This window comes from Euprymna scolopes, chromosome 7 (genome assembly GCF_053919585.1).
Source record: "Euprymna scolopes isolate OS-2025 chromosome 7, ASM5391958v1, whole genome shotgun sequence".
NCBI lineage: Eukaryota > Metazoa > Mollusca > Cephalopoda > Sepiida > Sepiolidae > Euprymna > Euprymna scolopes.
In genome coordinates, this window is record NC_136488.1 from 28,256,293 (window position 1) to 28,274,265 (window position 17,973).

The 17,973-nt window shown below is 33.5% G+C and overlaps 1 protein-coding gene across 7 annotated transcripts in view; it reads right to left on the reverse strand.

Annotated features, from left to right (window-relative positions):
- Positions 1–1,121: 1,121 nt before the first annotated feature.
- The window catches only part of LOC145279666 (uncharacterized), a 971,079-nt gene continuing 954,227 nt past the window's right edge, over positions 1,122–17,973 (reverse strand). For all 7 annotated transcript variants that reach the window (XM_080130925.1, XM_080130922.1, XM_080130924.1 and 4 more), the window contains 2 exons: positions 12,007–13,539; positions 1,122–1,208 (listed from right to left, as the gene is read on the reverse strand). In XM_080130925.1, the coding sequence (XP_079987051.1) occupies positions 12,040–13,539 (1,500 nt within the window). In that variant the 3' untranslated portion in view covers positions 1,122–1,208; positions 12,007–12,039. The remainder of the gene's footprint in view (positions 1,209–12,006; positions 13,540–17,973) is intronic.

Below are 17,973 nucleotides of genomic sequence, written 5' to 3' on the forward strand. Positions count from 1 at the left end.
AGTGGTCCTAGACGTTGTATCAAAGTTTACAGTTACCCAAAGGTGCTGAGTTCAATCCTGAACGAAGGCAGTGAAAAAGTAACATTCAAAACAGAGAATCAGCAACTATGTCCCAAAGCCTAGCTGGAGTCCGAACACGGTACCCCTGTAATGATAATAAAGGGTTGGGTTCGAGACTCCTAACAAACGGTTCCCCAGTTCGATACAAAACACCTGACGAAGGCCGGAGGGCAAAACGGCCGAAACGTTGTGACAATAACAACCAAGATGAGGAAGTCAGTCCGACAATCTCAATAAACTCATTTAACTTAACATTTTCAGTCAGTTCAACTCTTGATAATTCTTGCAAAAGGTTGTAAAATCCTAAGTACATTAGAAATGTTTAAGTGATCATTTAAACATTTCAGAGAATTTTCTGTTGAACAGGTTTAGTTTTTGTAGATGATATGAAAAAAAATGATGATAGTGGTTGAAAATGTTTTACAGTGTGTTTTACAGTTGTAAATTGAACAAAATCGTAAATGAATTAAAACATAAAAATCATAAAATTCTTCAGAAGTTGAACTAATCAATTTTGTCTAAAAAAAAAAAAAAAAAAATTAATCAGTGAATACACTCGGTACACCCAAACACTGCAAAATGATAGATTACCAGGTATTGTGTATCTTCACATGGGCAAATAGAAACATATTGTCTCCATCAGTGGCATCAACTGACATGACTCAATTATGAACCACGGATCACATACAGCTATGTGTCAACAAGTACATCATTATACACATGAACTGATAATTGAACTGACATCCGGGTACTTAAGATTGACATTGATATGTACCAGTATTTGTTGGTTGTACAATGCCATAAGTATACTGCCGGTAGATACCGATGGAAGCCAACATGATCTGTTTAAACAAATGAATACAATAAAAACAAATGAACATTGCACATCAATGGCAAAGAAAAAAAACCTGATTAACAAGATGCTTTGAAGTTCATCAGTGATGTTCACATAACAATCTTCCAAAAAGAATTATTGTTCACCAATGTTCTATGTTGGCTGATTATTTTTGTTATATATATATATATATATATATATATATATATATATATATATATATATATATATATATATAAACATCATTGTATGGCCACTGGAAATATTCTGACAACTCTTCCAGAAATCATCCATTACTGAGGTAGTAAGTCACCTAGAAAGATAAAACAAAAAATATATACATTTGTATCGAAACTGGAATGATTTGTAAGAGATTTAATTATTTTGAGAAATCAAGTATTCTCTACTCAACAATAAACACCAACGTGTATTTATTATATATACGAAATCAATGGAAAAAATGTTAGAGAGTAAAAAAAAAAAAAAAAAAAATGTGCCAAATTAAACGATTTGAAAGGAAGCAAGAACACGAATTAGCAAGTTAAAAGAAGCTTGTCATCTTAAACGAATTCAGAAAGAAATTTGAAAATAAAAATTGAATGTTTTTTTTTTTTCTTATTTTTTTTTTCTAGTCTCATAATAAATAATAAAAAGACGTAAATGTACTGACAAAATGTTAGGATTTCATATCAATACTAGGATACCTGTCCCAGAATGGGTAAACTTAATTTTCTGAAAAGAGTCTTGCACCACTTTTCTGTTGCTTTAAGAAAACTAAAATCAATAAATAATGATACAAAACCTTATCTGTAGAACCCTTATTCTTATGTTGATCAAAATCCATTACGTGATTTCAGTTCTAGAAAATGTCAAAGCTAAGGCTTAAGCTTAAGATGTCTTAAGAAATTGAAATTCAGAAAAACATTTTTAAATTGCTTTCCTTATGACTATAGATCAAATCCAATGAAAATCTGATGTAGTTGAATTTTCAAGTGAGAGGTTGTGTCATATTATGCTCCATAAACACTTTAAAATTAAGAAATTGAAGTTCCAATAATCTTGCTAGAGTGATGTCTAATAATTAGTATTCTTTTCATTCTCGAGTATATATCTGTTAATATCTTGTGTTTTTTATATAGACAGATGTGGTTCTCGGTTAATTAAATGTGTCAAACTTTGTCGGATGTATACCCGAGAGTCAAAAGAATGAAAAGAATATTCTATTGTCACAGTCCTACTAATAATCTTGCTGAATCGATGCCTAATGACTAAGGTTCAAATTAAATACAAATCTGAAATATTAAAATTTTACAAATGGGAGAGCATGTTTATAGTGTTCCCTAAAACCCTTTAAAATACCTAAAAAAGTGAAAATGTATTAATGGGTTTCTAATACCTATTGTTAAAATTTTTCAAATATCAGCTATCTGAATCGTTATGAATGTAACTAAATTAAACTAATATAGCTCACATTTGTACCCCTTACACCCAGAAGTTGTGTCCCAAATTCATAAGGATCGGTTAATTGGTTTAAGAGTGAATCCTTCACATATCAAAATATAAAGATATCTAACTTTATATACATGGAGATTAGTACGAACACGGAGGAAGATCATTTTTTCTCCTCATCTTCGGTAGGTTAATCTATCAATTCCAACCATTTTCATCTCTAAACGTGTTGCGGTTAAATGAGTGCATCATAAGAATATATTTTTCTAGGTTATCATTATTCTTAATGAGCAATTCACATATTTTTAAAATGTCATTTTCAAATCAGAACAGTAAATGTTTTTTTCTACTCACTTCTGTGATATTAACAAAACAATTTCTTATCTATAATATAAACCTCACCTATCTGTTTAAAATGTATGTATGTCTGTATGCATATATGTCTGCCTAAAACTTTCGACAGAAGCGACAGATTTTCACGAGATTGGTAGCATTTTCAAGCTCGACCCTTCCGACGACAAATATCGAAAAATTGGCCCAAAACATTAATATCTTCACCCTCAACTGGGCACTTTTCTATAGGGAGGGGTCGCTTTTTTCGCCGATGTTTTCGAAAGTCATCCCCTCATTTTGATTATCTAGCCTTAATTTAAACCTACGTCACTTCCGGTTTAGCGATGGGCGCAACAGCAAACACGTCACTTTTTTTCTCGTTTTTTCCTCCTTCGCGGTACAGGTTCGAGCCTGCCTGCCTACTACCACTTTTTTTTGTGCTCAACACACACCTCCAAACACCTGGGCAACGCCGGGTACTCCCGCTAGTACTTTATAAAGAACAGTATTAAAATTGTTATTCATTTATTTTTTATGTTATGCAACAGATGTGTATTATTTGGATTCTTCTGATTACTGCTCTTGAGTGCACAAATAATATGTATAATCAATCCTCACCTAAAACAAACATCTTAAAATGTCTATTTCCTGCCTGTTTAAGATATTTTGTATGTTATATTTACAATAACATGGTATATCAGTAACAAATAAAAATGAGCTATTTATATTATTTGGACTACTGCTCTCATCTTCAGTGTTATTTTCACAACGTTTCGATCGATGAAACATCCAACCTTCTTCAGGTATATCTAAAAGAGTTCCATTCAAAATTCTATGCAGATTTCTGAGTCTGGCAAGATACACCTAAAGAAGGTCAGAAGTTACATCGACCGAAACGTTGTGAAAATAACACACAAGATAAAAACAGTAGCTTGAAGAATCCAAATAATATGAATAATCAATCCTCATCTCAAAAATTCAGAAAGAGAAAATTGGATAGAAGGAAAAATTGATTGTCAGCTTAAATGATATTTAAGTCTGACCTTGAAAATTCGGCAAGATGAACTTGTTAGATTAATGTAATAATTCAATTCAACATGTCGTCTGTATTGATTCATTCACAAATTTAACAGTTTTTCTTTGTTTTTACTATAATACGGTATGCATTAGTGACAATATTGAATTTCTTTGCATCTAGAAGAGTCAGTGATTCCAAACAGAAAGTATGTAAACATTTGTTCGTACCAAGGAACAAATACAATATTTATAGATGATATTTTATGTGAGTTACTTTCAGTAAAATACATAAGTTTGATCTATTTTAATACTCAATATGCATTTGTATAGACATGTTTTAGTTGGATCAAAAAATAAGAAAAACAATATGGCGGAACAAGATTCTAATTTTGAGTAGTAATAGTTCAAAATGAATGAAAGAAAACAATTCTGAAAATGACATAAAAAGTATGGGGAGGAGAAGGGGGGGGGGATAGAATATATCTATGATCTCCGTTGGCCATCTCACGTCTTTGGAGTTTGCAAGCTTGTTTAGTGCTAAGAACTATTTCTAGCTGATTCTCCAAATTCTGAAAACTTTCTATCCTAAGATATGAGTAAAGAGAATAAGTAGTGACTTAATTTGGCAGTTGGACAAGTCTTCCCTATCTTAAAATAGCTGCCTCCTCTCTGGGCTGACTGCACAAGTGAGTCGACTGAGACCTAGTTCATAGAGAGAAGGAGAGGTGAGGGTAGCAGATAAAACTACAAACTTCACAACAGTCTTCTGCTTGTGTGTGTGTGTGTGTGTGTGTGTGTGTGTGTGTGTATAATATATATATATGTGTGTGTGTGTGTCCCTCCCCCTCCTCTCTCGCCTCTGACGAGAGTTCGATACTTCCGTTTGGCTCGTGGCCAGTTTCCAGTTTGCTTAGAACTGTGGTTGGGGATTGGAAAGGAAACAGTCAAGAAAGCCGTGACTCACATGCTGCTTCGCACAGGTTTTTGAATATTTACGTCCAAGATAAATACGAAATAAAAATGCAGATTCATAAAACTAGTAAATGCCTATTTGTTTTTCACTTCGCTCTTGTCTGTAAATTTATCGAGTCTGTATTATTGTTAGCGTCCTGTCAAGAGAGTGCGGACCAATAAACAATAAGAATGATCCATAAACAAAGTTGTTCAAACTCTAAATTTCGTAGGAAAAATTTCTTTACTTTTTAATCAAACCATAAAATGTAGAACAGATATTCTTAAGATGCATCCATTATATCATTGCATGTAATGATGAGAATGTTATTTAGACTGGAATGTGGCAAACCGTTCTACCACCGGCCCAAATCGGAGTGTGGCAGACCAGTATACAGCCATCCTAAACGTGAGATTGACAAACTAATCCAGAAAATGATGGAGAACACTTCTCATAGATATGTGAAGATGTATTTAAAATAAAACTGTAAATATCCCTATCGATAGTATAACAATGTTTTTTGCATCCCATAAGATCACAAAAGTTAAGGACATTGATTCTGGTTGGTATTAAAACGGTGACCGTATTGGAAGACCAGGTGCTCTATGTAAAAAAAAAAAAAAAACTTTTTAAATTAATCTATGAATCTATAGTATATAGAAACATTTACGATTTCAACATAAAATCATTCCATGATCGATGAGATGCTGTAAAACCTCACAGTTTTCTGTGTGGATAATTAGCATAAATTCCGTTTTCTTTTCTAATTTAATGATACAAGAAAGGTGATGAGAGGGATAAATTATTTCCTCATTAGTATAGTTTCATAATAACTCATCAAACATTGTCTAACATATATACAAAAGTATAATACAACTATACAGACTTACTGTTTTACCATCTAAGTTACACACGTGTTTGTGGTGTGTACAGATACGCATTTGTAAATTATATAAAAACATTGGAAGAGGGCCGCTCTTTAAATTCGCACAGGCAAAAAGAAATATTAGACAATGGTTGAATCAGCAGTGAAAGAGATCAAGTAAGATATATAAATAATGGAGAGAGATGGCTTACGTGTTTAGCTAATTGTAAATTGTGGTTAATGGCATAAACTGACAACCTAGGTGTCCTGAGTTCGAATCCAGTTTGTTCCACAAAAATCACTTTCACTTAGGATGTTGGCAACCTTCACGTAGTCTCTCTTGTAAGTATCTGATTTATTTTTAGAAAGAATTCTGGCGTTAAATTTTTTACTTTAACTGCAACTCAACACTCCCCTTTAAATTGACATCTCTTGTAGGTTTTCGGGTCTGCTGAAAACAAATATCATATCAAAATTTAGGGTAGACAAGTAGTTTCCTGGATATTAAGACATTTTTTCCTAGATATTGCTTAATGAATTTCAGTGCCCATCACCATTCTTAACATGGGGAGGAGTGGGTGTTTTGTAACAAGCATGCGCATTAGTATTTGTTCAGTTGGGGGAAAACATAAGGGATTACATTGGATAATAATGGTCTTAATATCTAGAAAACTACTTGTCTGTCCCAAATTTAAATGTGATATTCATCTTCCGCACCCCACCCCCCCAAAACTACTAAAAGTCATCAATTTATTGGTGAATGCGGAGTTGCATTTAAAGTTTAAAAAAAATATACCATTCTGACTAGAAAAATATCGGGAAAACTAATGCCAACAATAAAATGTTCAGATTCATACAATGTGATGATAAATTAGAACGATTAAAATATTTAGTTTTTATATATAACTCAATCCCAAAATCAAAGTATACTTTAAATTTGCATTTTGCATCATTAATGTGGATAGGAAAAAAAAATTAAAAGGAAAAAACGTTCATTACCTCACATTAAGTATAATTGTAGATTTCATAATCAAAGTAAAATGCTTCTTATTAATAAATATTTAAAATATTGCAATGTTTCATCATTGTCGCCATTGGCCTAACGTCTGTTTACATGCAAGTATGTATTGGGTGGCTTTAAAAAATTAACTTACAATCTTATCTATCTCTGACCAGGTCCTTATTTATCTCTCTTTCCCTTCGGTCCATTTTTATCACCTCCTTCCATATTTTCCTTGGCCTTCTCTTGTGAACTGAATTTATTGCTCCAACTGCTCTACATCTAACCCTAACAGCTCTTGTCTAGTTTTTTTCAATGTGGCCATACCATCGAAGTCGCCTGTTTTGCACACATCTCCCTATGCTGTGTAGATTTACTCTTCGTCTGAGACGATCAGAACTAAGGCTGTTTTTATATTTCACATTACACATACATTGTATTATTTTTATATCATTTTTCTCCATGCAACACATGTCCTCAACCCTCACTGGCCAGGTTTCACATCCATATGTCATCACACTGCCTGAGAAATTCTTCCCTTGTTTGATAGTGGTAACGCTTTGCTGGTTAGTAATGACAGAAGATTCCTGCTTATATAATCTAAACTGGGTGCTAAATTTTATTACATTTATCATATTTTTTATGATTCCTCAAACATTTACTAATTTTTGTTGTTAATTTTCTACTCATTTTGTTTTAGCTTGGAATGGGGCATCCTATCGGATGACATTCACCTGGTATCTCATACATTCCAGTGAGAAACGTTTTTAAGATTCTAACCGTCCTTTTAAGTGCAATTGTTTGAATTTCTCTTGCACTTGGTTCACACGGTATATTTTCGGGTTAGTTTTTAAAATTCTTTTTCATGAGTCCGGTTGCTCCTATAATGAACAGAATGATAGAAATCTTCCTAAGATTCCAGTTTCTTTTCACATCATATATAAGACCTTGGTATTAGCTTTTCTCTCTCAGTTCTGTTTAAGACAGCATCATTGGGGACACTAACTTCTACTAAGGTTGCTTCTTTCTCCTCCTTGTCCTATATCAATGTCAGATTTAATAGCTCCGTTTTCTAGATACATAGCTGTAGTAATTGCATAGTCATAGTAGAGGGTGTATAATTCATTTCAAAATGTTCTTTCTAAATCCCAGGATTGCTGCTGCATTTGATGTTTAATTCCGCCCAGTGGAGATATTTACACACTCCATTGTGTCGCACTGTACAGTAGCCGCCCCTAGCAGAATCTTACAGGTAGATGTCAGGTGGCTCACACTCTCTACATCTGTGTTGCAAAACTTGCACTTGTTGTCATTGCTGAGACCACTCATCTTCGTAAAAACATTATTCATCATGCCTTAATCTTCGGCAGGTATTTATTAATAACGTGTATGCCTTTCTCTGTCAAAAGAAACTATTATAAACTTACAATTGAATTGATCATTAATAAATATTGATTTTTTTTTCTTGTCAGAATCCTGTTCAGTTAAATCCTCATGCCATCTTGCTACACAGCCAAAGCATGTGACTTACCATCACACCTAAACATTGTCCGACAACGTTTATATTCAAATAGCCCGTCTATTGTAAGGTGTATTATTAATGAATTTCATAACTTTTTTTTGTAAATTGATTGCTATTTGAACAAATTATATTTCTGGTTGTAAGCATCCGTGACATTGCAAGCACTATTGTTCATATCTGATTATTTTTGCTTGCAGATAAATAATCACAACAAAGATTGTTTATTTGATTATGACATTTTGCTTAATAATTCAGTGGAGCATAAAGTTATTTGATATGAATCCGATGTAATGAGGAAAATATTTAAACATAGTCAAGCGTTTTCGTAAAGAAAACAAAAAACCAATAAAACATTGAGAAATTTGAAGAGTATCTTCATAACGAAATAGAGAAACAAAACCACTTTTTCCACAAAAATAATCTATTTTATTTTGACTTTTACATCAAAAGATCTATTTAACTTTTTCATTAAGCAACGATTGCTAACAAATAGATTCATGGATGGATACTTGAATCATAACATTTTGGTCCCCCGACAATAGGAGGGTAGACCTGTAAATTCACCCTTGTCCGTTCATCCGTTCGTCTGTCCGTACTCTCCTCAATAACTATGCTTTGGAATTTTTTTGAATTTTGCACAAACATTAAACATGATATGAGTAAAAAAGTAACAGAACGGATTTTCCGGGAAAACTCTGGTTGCCCCGTTACGGGTGCCTTTCAGGTTAAAATGGTTAAAATTGTCACTTTTGTGCTCATTAAAAAAGAATTGATGACTTGGATTTTTATAAAACTTTCTGAAAAGTTGTAACTAACTGATTTCTATATAATTTTGTTTGTCTATACTTCGCGATAACTTTTGGGTGTGCCCCAGGGGCTCTTTTAGGGCTAATAAAAACACTCCATTTTTGGGACTATTTTACCATATTTGTCCAAAAGTTTCTGTGTATGTCTATTTAGCAGTTTTGCATGGTGCTGAACTCAAATTTAAATATGTTAAGGTTTGGGGACTTTTGGGGCTAAATGAGGGGGGGTAAATGATGGACTTAGTCATTTCTTTTTTTGCATGGTGCAGAACTTAAATTTACATATGTTAAGGCCTAAAACTGCACCGTTTGTTCATTTCCACCAGGATTTGACGCCCCTGGGGACTTTTGGGGCTAAATGGGGGGGGGGACAAATGCTGAACTTAGTCATATTTTTATGCCGCGTTCAGTGTGCACTCACGGAGGGGGGGCATGCATGCTTCACTTATTCATTTCACTTGTGATTTCAATGAGTTGAACATTAGTTTATACACAATTATGTTGATCATGTCATTTAAATCATTTTAACATAATGATTAGAGTGCTCTTTAATGGGTTGCAATTTAGGTTCAGTTCTCACTTGAGTCATACAAAAACTAAAAAACAAAAATGATTCTTGACTACATCTTTGCTAAATACTCAGCGTTATAAGATGAAACTCAAGGATAAGTGGAAGTAACCTCGGGAAAAAAGTTGTGCTCTTCCCTATATCTCCATGTAGTAACTAATGAAAAGGGAGCCTTTAGTTCGCCTTCAACTATGGTCAACCACTTTTATACATGTGTATATTAAGGTAGACATTCCTATACACCCACTGATGTGAACACGTTTATTAAAATATACAGAGATTATATATATACTAGCAAAAGTACCCGTCATTGACTGGGTTCAAAAACAGCCTACAGAAAATGGACTCTGATTTATGAAAGTATAATAGGTTATGAAAAGGAAGGGCTGTAAAGAGATAGCTTCGAATTTGGGGGTATCAAAACCAAAGCAAAATATGATGAAAGTAAAAATAGATAAACCCCATAATTTATTATACCATACCTGTTCACACTGAAACACTTATCACAATATTCTGTGGATCTATATTAAAAAACCTTGTTAAACTTTGTGACATATTTCCATTCTATGGTAGTCAGGCTCGAACGAACACCCCATAATTTTATTATACCATATTTCTTCAAACTGAAACATAATTATCAAAGTATACTAATGCAGATAGATATGAAAAGTCTTTATTAAAGTTTGTGCCTATTTCCATTCTATGGAGGCCATGCGTGAATGCAGACCCCACAATTTTATTATACCATCCCTATTTAAGTTAAAACATACTTATCAAAGTATTCTTATGTACATCTATATTAAAAACACTTGTAAACGTTTTTTTTAATTTTAAAATTTTTTATTTCCATATTTTGTGGGCCAGGCGCGTACGTAGACCCTCACAATTTTAATGAATCACCATTATGCCAGATCAAACATACTCATTCCTGTGTTTCGATACATCTATTATATGTGATCTGTTTTCTATAATAGTCAACCGTATAGTAGCCTATTCGTGACCAGACACACACACACACGTTCAGCTTTATATTATATGCATATATATTTAAAATATGTTTATTTATACAAACATTATTGGCTACATATGTGCGCATGCATATTTCTGTGGTGTCTCTTTTCAAAGAGACTATGTCATCAGGCCAAGTGTCGTTCTTAGGACCAAATAATGATTTTACAAATAAACATACTATAAACATGCTCTGTTCATTCATCAAGCACTTTTTGCTAAACACAAGAGTTTCAGTGGATTTACATCTAAGAAACTGAAAATATAAACATTATATATGCATTTACATATACAAAATAATAATAAACATTATATACGCATTTACATATACAAAATAATAATAAACATTATATATGCATTTACATATACAAAATAATAATAAACATTATATATACATTTACATATACAAAATAATAATAAACATTATATATACATTTACAAATCACATAATTAATTGTATCCCCATATGTACACTTCTATGTACTAATACACATATACATATTTCTACATATAAGCATATATCGATAAAAGAACATTTTAAACTCATACAGATTAAGTACACAGACACATAAAATCATAAATATATACTTACACAAATATGCCTATATGCAAGTGTAAATTTAAGGGCATGCAAACGTATAGATTGGTTTAAGAATAGAATTATCAGACTTTTATAGATGAGATGTTAACGTCATAAAGGCCCCTTATATTAAATTAGCAGGGTTATCTGACGTTGCCGGTACAAAAGCGTAATATTGTTCAATTAAAACTTCTATCTCCCCCTATCCCTTCATTATTCTCTGCACCTATCTCATTCTGCCTCCTAGACATACTTTTATAGATTACTCAAAGAATGAGCCAGCATAAGAAAAACTTTTTGGCAAAAAAAAAAAAAAAATCAGTTATTTCCCTTAAGTTAGTGACTGGCAAAAAAGCCCCCCCCCCCCACACCTCCTCCCCGACGAAATCTACAGCAGTTTAGGATAAGAAAATTTTTTTTAAAATTACAAATGCTATCCATGATGAGCAATGCAGATCAAGAAAATACCAACTTTGTGGATATTTGTTTTGTAGTGTTTTTTTTTAGTTTTAACCAGACATACATATGGACAACTGTCCTTAGTATTATAGATTTTTTAAACCATTAGTTAGTTACAAAATTATAGTAATATATATTCACAGTATGTTTATTCATACTAACATTATTGGCTACATATATGCATACATATTTCTGTAGTGTTTCTTTTCAGAATATTGTTTTCTAAATTTTAAATTTTATTTATCTGCAGTAACACTGATTAAAAAAATACCAACTGTGTATTTGTTTTGTCATTTTACATACACACATATATACAGGGTGTCCATAAAGTCCGTATGCACCTTAAAATATTTATAATTTTATTTGTGATTGCAATAGAAATAACATGTAAAAAGGATTTGATTTTGGAACAATTCATTTTAAAATTGCACAGGAACTTTATGGACACCCTGTATATATGCACAGAATACTGTCCTTTATATTATAGATGTTTTGAAACTATTAATGAAATATTATACTAAAATAGTGTTGATGTAAGAAAGTGGATCTTACCTGAGAGAACAGAGGGCTTCTGTGATCATATAGTCAACAGAGGTAGCTCTCCTTAAAAGGTTGATAATTTGGTATAGTGTGAGGGTACTTGACATGCCAAACAATGTGGAACGTGAACTCAATTCGGTCTTGGCAGTGCTTGTTACAGGACGGACATCGAAATGGATCTTCGTCAATTGGTGAGTGCAGACTCTGATGGAGGTGGAACATTGTGTAGTCATGAAAGTAAATCCCGCAGTGAAAACACTGGTGAAAGCCAACGTCTGTCGTTGGGGTAGCAGAGGTAGTTGTGACGTCACGTTTTTCTTCAGATTCTGAATCTAAGCTCGGAGTTTTCGACGTCTGTATGTAGCTACCTCGCTTCCAGTGATAATGCTCCGATGTTGCTGTTTCACAAACCATGCTTGCGGTTGAAACAGTCGCTGTAGACTTGTTCATGCTCAAGTCCATAACGCTGTCCTCGGATGTACGGGTCAAGGTCGACATAGGGGGTGCCATTTGGGCAGATTGAGGTAGATCTGTTAATGAATTGTTTGAGGGTGATAGAATTTGTGATGCGGATGAGGTAGAGGGGTATTGCTTTTCCTTGTCTTTTTGGCTTTCCGTCGATGATGCCCTCATAAGTTCAGAGGCATTCATCTCGGCCACAGAAGTCAATGAGGGTGGAGAGTGTATGACACTTCGTGATGGCATGGCAATCGTGTACAAGCTAGGGGGCGTGCTGGCATGCACATAAGTCGTTGTTTCTACGGTGTGGCCACTTCCACTACTACTGGCCATGCTCTTATGGACACCATGTTGTTGGTCCTCCATTTCAGATGGTGTTGTTGGTGGGGTCACCTGTTCCAGTTTGATTGAACTCATAGACGTAATGGCTTGCATATGTTGCTGCTGTTGCTGCTCATTTTGCATGTTCTGAATATCTCTTTGATGCTGGTGCTGTTGCTGTGAGGACCGATCAAGCTGAGGCGGTGGCTTTCCCTGCAGCAACCCAGTCTGTTGGTGCTGTTGCTCATGGAGTGCCAAATTAGACGGAACTGGTGGTCCTGATGTCGTTGTCGTTGTGTTGTGCATAAGAGTCTCATAAGTCAGCGCCTGCTGCAGCAGTGCTCTCTGCTGCATCGCAAAAGCCTGGTAGGCAGCCAGATTGACCTGCGGTGTGGGTCTTACAGGATTTCTGTAACCATAGAGTTTTCCACGCATATGTACATTGCGCTCATGCCGGCGCAGATCGTTGCTCTGTGTAAAGCAGCGGTGACATATCTTGCATTTATAAGGTCTTTCACCAGTGTGAACTCTCTCATGAACTTTGAGATTTGATGACCACAGAAATGACTTACCGCAGGTCGCGCACACGTATGGCCGATCTGCTCGATGGAGCTGCTCATGCTTGCGCAGTGTTGCCACCTCGCGGAACGAACGCTGGCACAGTTCACAGCGATATGGCCGAGCACTGCTGGAGGATACAGCGGCGGGAGGTGGGTACTTAATGGCATTGGTTGATTCGTTACCACCACTAGAATCCTCCATCCTCTGAAAAATAGTAAAAGAGAAGAAATTAACAACGTCTGAGAGATTTAATAAAGACAAAAAGGAAAATGCATAAGAAATTATATATGATTGTTAATATCTATTTATAAAAATATGAAACGATCATGTTGACACACCATTTCTTGCCAAATCACTGCAGTTAACCCTTATCCTCGAGTGGCCTCTTGGCCTTTATAAGTGGTGATGCCTATGTAAAAAAGAAAAAAAAGTTAAGCAACGTATCAGATGACTGACCATTTGGAAAGGCTAGGCACTGTATATACTGTGCAGCGTCATAGAAATTTCCAGGTTAGTATTTGGGGGCACACTAACTCACAGGGAGAGATGCATTCTTGAATCAACAAGGAAAGCAACGAGAAACTACCATTTTTTACTTTTTTTTCCTGCGATTAACATGGCTCTACAAAATAGAACTGCTGTATGCATGCATAAAATATTATCGTTATAAAAAAGTCCGCTTCCAAAAATTAAAGTTGAACCCTCTTTAAAGAATTAAGAAAAGTGGGTAACCATAGTATAAAATGCAATATTCCGACTTCTGTTGAATAATCTCTAACTGTTTACTATGTATGCCTGATGGCTTAGCATTTCACAGGCACTTAACTTTCCTGTGCTAATTGCAAGTATGAGGTAGAATGTTAGTCTACAGAGTTATGGTTAACTTTGTGATCTGGTTCGAATCTCTCGACTGGCAGTAATTGTTACTTCCTACCCTATTGATAGTGTAAACATGAAACACTCTGAAGGTATAAAAATTAATGTTAATATTTATGAAAATATCGTTATATATATATATATATATATATATATATATATATATATAAAGTTTATTTGCACCATTGTTTATCTAAATGAATATGGCTCCCTCAAATCAATCATAGTTGAGAGAATGAGAGTATGCTACCCTCGTGGATTAAATAAAGGGTTCTGTTCTAAATTCTGTGCAGATCCCCGAGTTCAACAAAAAGATTCCCGAGTTTGATAAGATGCTCCTGAAGAAGGTTATAGATTATATTGGCCGAAACGTTCTGAAAATAACACTCAAGATGAAAACAGTAATCCAAGAGTACATGAATTTTTCAATGTTATTAACCCATCCTGGAATGCGATTTTCACATCACTATGATATATAAGATCCTGTCTCTTTCGTATACATATATATATATATATATATATATATATATATATATATATATATATATATCGTCATCGATAACATACGGCCAACAAACTTAACATTTTATTCTGATTCTTCCTTGTGAAAACATTACCTTTATTCTTAACAACAAACACAATGTAATTCTATTTAATTTATTCCAAATAAAATTGTATCTAACTCGGAATTATTTTGCAATGGTGATATATTTAAACAAAGATCAACAAAACAATATTAACAGCAGTGATAGCTGCAGCATATTACCTTTATTAAAGTTTAGCTTTATCACATAAGCAACTTACTGTATAATAGTTTATATGTTAAAGGATCAGATTGAACATCTTAAACCCAGGTTTTGATCTCGGCTCTCGCGATCTGATTTTTCTTTTTGTTTTCTATTTTTGAAATACATTACTTAATGTTAATACATTGTTTAATTCCAGGTAACGCTGGGGAGGGACAGCTAGTCTATATAACAACAGTGTATTTACATGTGTTCGGCTTGTTTCACTAACCATGCATACAAATTTAATTTTTATAAGCAAGGAGAGATTGAATCGTAATAATTGATGTGTTTATTCCGGCCTGTGTAAATAAATCCAAGAAAAGTTTATCTTTTTAAAGAAAATTGATTTTCAGGTTTTAAAATTGTTAAAATTAGTTATTTCAGTTTAATTTTAAAGCATAAAAATGAGATTTTGAAAAAAAAATTGGATTACTTTAAATAAAAAAGACAACAAGCAACATGAGTTAATTCTGTAAGAAAATCAAGGTTAAGTAAATTTTAGGCTATGAGTTTGCTTTGTTTTTTAATGACCAAGAGTGCAATAAAAATTGTATGTTGCAATATTAGATTATTTCAATGTCGAATTGTTATTGCTCTCTTAGTCACTATTTAAAATAATGATACTTTTCAATAGATGTCAAGTAGGATAAAAAGCTGAATAGAAATTAAGTAGAAATACAGTATTTTCTTGGCAAGAAAACTCAAAAAGCAAAATAAAATATGGGATTAAGAGAAAATCTACTGACCATGTATAAGAATCAAACTGGCTTTACTTTATCTATTAGATGTTCATAAAAATGTAATTATTACTGATGATACACACTTAAGATAATTGTATTGTATGTAGAAATCGACAAAGAACAGGCATTTTATATTGCAAAAAAAAAAAAAAAAAAAAAAAATGCATCGTTTATGAAGAGAAATTATTAGTTTCAAATTTGAGCCTCGTCTCATTTCTGTTTTCAGTGTAAATTTGTGTCTATTAAAATGAGCAAAAGAGTCGGATCAAAGAAAGGCAGGTTCTATAAGAAAAAATAAACAAATAAAAACAATGTACACAAGCCAAAAATGCAGATGGTGTCCATTACCAGACGAATAAGATGGTGGAAAAACATGGCGAGAAGGAAGAAGAAATACTAATGGGTGAACATCGATTAGTGTTTATTGATTTTTGTAAAAGAAAAATAATAAAAAAAGTAACATTTGTGGCCAACTTGAACCACTGTTGCTTTTTTATTATAGATTAGATATGGAAAATATACAAGTGAAACACAGCCTTTTGCAATGTCCATTCAGCACAAAAGAGGCTACTTAAAAATGGAAGAAAAGGGGAAGAGAGGTGAACATTCAAACAACAGCAAAAAAAAAAAAAAAAATTGTAATGGTAACTGCAAGAGTAATACAAGTTCCTTTTTCTAAAATATTCTGAATAAAAGTTGAAAAATCGATAGAAAGTTTCTTGAACTTGGAAAGAGGAAAAATAATAGGAATTGTTAACAATGAACATTCTAGTTCAAAGTTCAGCGTGATGGACCGACTACTTAGCCATTGTTTGCACTGATATTCATATAAAATGACGTCTCAATCAGTAAAGTTAAAAAAAAGAAAGTCTAAAAGTTAAATTTCCAAAAAGAAAACGGAAAAGAAAAACGTATCTTTCTGTAGAAAAAGAAAAAAGAAGGGAAACGTCTTATGGAAACAGAATACGAGATTTCTTTCTGAATTCATTTCAGACTATGCAAGAGGCGTTATTAGACGTTTTTGCTTTTTATCACCCTCTAAACATTTAAAATAGTATCGTCCGGCAGTTTTGATTATCGCATAGACAGGAGATGCCTATTGACCTTACTCTTGAAAAAGTTAAAAGTAGGGGGAAAACAGCCAGAAGAGAGTTCCACAAACCTGGGGTTCCAGGAAATAAAGTGTTGAAATAGGAAACGCATGCAATAAGGTATAAAAACAGCGAATTGATGGAGACCACTAGACCATTGAGTGGAACAAGCGGGAACAAAAGAAGCAAGGAATAGATCAGACAATTCTGAAGAACACATACCATAATAGGATTTATAGAAAAGACTAAAACATCACATCTGTGAGAGAGGTTACAAAGAGGAAAATATTTGGGCCAATTAAATAGCAGAATCGTTTCTAGATTTTATCAAGAATTCTCAAATGGGGCATAGAATCACTAGCCCAAATGACAACAATACTCCATACATGGTCTGATAATAGATTTGTAGAGATAGAGAATAGTCTCAGGTGTGAGAAAATGTTTAGAGTGATAGAGAGCACCTACTTTACGATAAGCAGAAAAAGCAATGGATCTAATATAGGTACTCAAATATTTGATGAGAAAGACAGGCCAAGAAGTTTCAGTCGATTTTTCCTCAAGAGCAGATCCATCCATGAGAATCTCAAAAAGGAAAGGCACGAGCCTATATTTAAAGTTTAATTGTATCATGATACAAGAAATGACTTTTTCCAGTTATTTGATAATAAAAACAAAAATCTTTTGGCTCATGAATTAAAGATAAAGTAAAGGGATGGATGCAAATCCATCTCCACATGAAATCCTGATTTTGGTTGAAGCACAAAAATTGATAGATTTGCTAACCATCCAAACATAAAAAAAGATAAGGGATCATCAATTATGGCCAATAAAACAAATCATACAAATGTTATCTGATCAAATAAATATCTGATCAAATGTCAAGAGTTGCAATTTGTTCGTTTTTTTTTCTTGTACCTCTTTTCCAAAGTTTCAATAAAACAAAAACTGATCTTTGATTGGCAAATATTGACAACAAATGCTACTTTGCCTATCTCCTCACTTGATTAGTCAACTGTGATGATTTACAGAAATTCTTACTGTAATCTTTTGACAATAACGATGCTATTTTAAACTTAAATTTAACGGGTAAAATAAAATCATACATGAGATGGATGATTTCAGTATTTTTCCCCGATTCCAATA